This window comes from Copadichromis virginalis, unplaced genomic scaffold (assembly GCF_057382275.1).
Source record: "Copadichromis virginalis isolate Kocher_CV1m ecotype Utaka unplaced genomic scaffold, C_Virginalis_male_GT1.1 unmapped_scaffold_1, whole genome shotgun sequence".
NCBI lineage: Eukaryota > Metazoa > Chordata > Actinopteri > Cichliformes > Cichlidae > Copadichromis > Copadichromis virginalis.
In genome coordinates this window covers 4645419-4648857 of record NW_028188589.1, presented here as the reverse complement: position 1 = coordinate 4648857, position 3439 = coordinate 4645419, and the positions used below count along the sequence as shown (strand labels likewise).

Here is a 3439-nt window from a genome sequence, read left to right as displayed (position 1 = left end):
TCTCCTCTGACACTCTGATCCACCTCCACACCTTCAACACCACATTCACTCAAACTCTTTATCCTGGGTTTATGGTCTGGTCTGGTTCCTCAGTGTCCCTGTGCTGAGTGGAGTGTAAAGAGTGTCTCCTGTTACAGAAACACTCTGACTGTTGAACAGATAGTTCAGTCTGTACATGTCTGTCTCTTTCACTCACAAACACGTTTTCAGATTCATGGATTCAATCAGTTGATGTTTGAAACTCTTCTCAATGATTCCTTGTAAACTTCTTCCTCTTCAGTCACAAACAAACAGGAAGTGATGTCACATGTGTTCCTGTCCACACAGCAGAATGAGTCTATTGCTGACAGTGATGTACAAACAGAGTGAGCATTTCTGAGGCCCAAAATAAACTGAGTAGTTCACTGAATGAACAATGGACTGTGAGCTCAGTTCCTTCATCATTAGTATGGATTATATATGTATATGTATTATATTAGTATCATATATATCAGGTGCTGCTGCTTTCAGTCATTGTGCAAATGTGCTGTTTATAAGCTTGTAAAGCTGCAGTCAGCTGAGACTGAAGAAGTCACCTGACCGAGAGACCAAATGTTTCACTGAGAACGTCCAGATGAACAGAATCAACCTTTGGGATAATCTGTTCCACACATCCATGTTTCACTTACTGCATTATATTTCCTCATTGCTGTGCACACAGGCCTGTGGCTTATAACCAACTCCAAGTTCAGACTCAGAGGCTGCTGAAGCTGTTTTCTGGAACAGAGACGTGTTGGATATAAAAGCAACTCTTCTTTATGTGTCAGCACTGAGGAAAGGAGCAGCTTCGTTTCTAAGTGTATGAAGGACTGTAGCAGTGTGTGTGTGAGCTTTATTTCACAGACAGAACCATGTCAAAAACACAACTTCAGGTAAAAACAATACAAAATCAAAGAGTCTGATCAGAAGGATTAAACAGAGGAGTGTGGGACTGTTTTTAACAGACAGCAGGTTAAGCCAGGCTGGAGGAGTAAACTGAGCCTCGGTGTGAGCAGCAGTGTGTTTGACAGGAAGCTGAGATAAACAGTCTGGAGCCCATTTAGTGCTTCATATGAAAGTGTGAGGATTTGAAAGCAAATCTAAAATCAAGCAGGAGTCAGTGTGAGAATGATTTGTGCTTTTCCTCAGTCAGATGCTGGGAGTTTCAGTTCATCCATGTTCAGCGTGCTGTGCTTTGTGTAACAGGAGAATATGACAGTATAAATCAAGTCTTCATGTCACTGAAAGCCTCCACAGTCTGCTATGGAGGTGCATCAGTTTGGATTTACAAGAAGAACATTTCTTAAACCTGCCACAAGATGGCGCTCCAACAGAAGGGATGTCCACAGTGTAACACAGACACACACATACTGTGTGAATGTGTGAGTGAATGGGCTTTCAACACAAGGCTTCTGCTGCTACCTTTAATGACATAATTAGCTAACAAGAACAAACTGTTAATTACCACCAAAGAACGGCTCCAGATTTTAGCTGCTGACCATTTTGTGAAACGTTGATTACATCAGCTTATTGTTGATTTTTCAACCTTAATATCAGCTGCTTTAAAGGAGCCTCGTTCTCTCGCAGTAACACTTTTCTTCACTAGATGCAGTGCAGGCACAGTCTGTGTTTCTAAACTACACACTAATGTTCATTGTTGTGCAGCTAAATCCTCCCTCTGGATGGGAAGAATCCCTGTCAGGCTTCAAACACCTGGCTTGGTGTTCTGGAGCTAATGTGTCACCTGTGAGGACTCTGAGATGAACACACAGCAGACACTTCAGTTCTCCGTCTGTGTGTCCTCAGTTTCCCAGCATGCCTTGGCTGTGGTGGTGGAGGTGAATGAGGGGGAACATGCTGCTCTGTCAGCACTCAGGTTTCATACCTGGTGATCTCAGAGGACAAAGCGGCGTTACAGCAGCGCACGTTGATGAGACCTGATGCTCTGAACAGTTCAGACTTCAGCCTCACTCTGAGAAAACAAACGACTGACTGTCAGCAGCAACTACACCTGCTCCATCAGTGACGGAGAGAAGAACTGAGACTGAGAGACATACAGCTGCAGGTCAAAGGTCAGAAACGCCCGCTCTTTGTACGGGTCAGGAGTTAGTACTGCAGAGGTCAGAGGTCAGCTTGCTGACAAACCATTTGAAACAGTTTGGAGCTAAAAGCACAACAGCAGAGGAAAGAAGAGACACTGCAGAGATGATGCAAAATATTGTGTTTTGTTCTCAGCTGTCAAAAAGTGTAACACACGTGTTCCAGCACAGCCTTTGTGTACTTTCACTTCTCCATACTGTCCATTGGAAATCCTGTTTGTTCCTTTTTGATTTCAGTCCATGTGTCCAAAGCAAACTTCTGTCCCACACTTTCTCTGCTGACTCTTCACCGATGCTCAGATGATCTCAGATGATTTCACCAGAACTCATCAAAATTCGGGCTCCACAGAAACCCAGACGTCACTAAACAAGCGTAACAAGCAAAGTGAAAACTGGTCGTTCAGCTTTATTGACCAAAGATAAGCTCACATGTCACCTCATGACACAGACACTTATTTCCACAGCATGCACGAGGACTGACAATAAGTGTCTATAAAGCCACTTCTATCTGCCACACCTGTGCTTCTGTCATGGTTGCTCTCCTCTCACTCTGTCATTTATCCACAGTCTGCCTCCCTCTGCTCCATCAGCTGACGTCCTCTCTACACCACCTGCTGTGTTTTATCCTGCAAAAACACATTTAAGAAGCGTTGCACCGAGTAACGGGAGGAACTGCTATAAAATCCATTTAAAGGAGGTGGTGCTGAGTGCTGTGACTGGGGTCCCACCACTGACATCACGGGTGGAGGACATGTTGGAAAACTGCTACAAAGTGCTGTGCAGCCAGCAGAGCTTACAGTCTGTCCTGTGTGTCATACAGGCTCTCACACTTAGTGTTTCTGTGACACATTGAAGAGAAGTTTGTGTTGTTCACAGTTGTGCTTGTACTGAGTGACAGCTGACATGACCTAACAGGAATAATGTGTCTGTGCTGAATGAGAAGTAACACACAATGAAGTCTTGATGCATCTCAATCATCCAGGAAAGTGAGTCTGTTGCTTCTGTTCATCTGGACGCAGCGTTTTGTGGGAGAAACGTGTCGTCATCATCAGGTGACGTCTTCAGTCTCAGCTGCAGGTTTCAGTCTTACAAACAGGACATTTGCATAAAGACTGAAAGCAGCTGCAGGAACGATGGGCTGGGAGCTCCGTTCCTTCATCTTAATTATGCAGATTCTCAGGACCATTGATCAACAACCACTGATCCATGTCCATGAGTCCCATTCACAGAGATGTGGGAATGGCTGCAGTCACAGCATGTAAGATGGAAATAAATGAGAAGTATTTAGCTGAAGTGGATTTGATTTATGTTACTTCTTTTTT

At 44.1% G+C, this 3439-nt stretch overlaps 1 protein-coding gene across 1 annotated transcript in view; it reads left to right on the top strand.

Annotated features, from left to right (window-relative positions):
• LOC146679609 (NLR family CARD domain-containing protein 3-like) overlaps positions 1-480 on the top strand; it is a 24801-nt gene extending 24321 nt beyond the window's left edge. Inside the window, exon 12 of the mRNA XM_085450244.1 lies at positions 1-480. This exon is cut by the window's left edge and continues 429 nt beyond it. Within this exon, the coding sequence (XP_085306370.1) occupies positions 1-107 (107 nt within the window). The 3' untranslated portion in view covers positions 108-480.
• Positions 481-3439: the final 2959 nt, after the last annotated feature.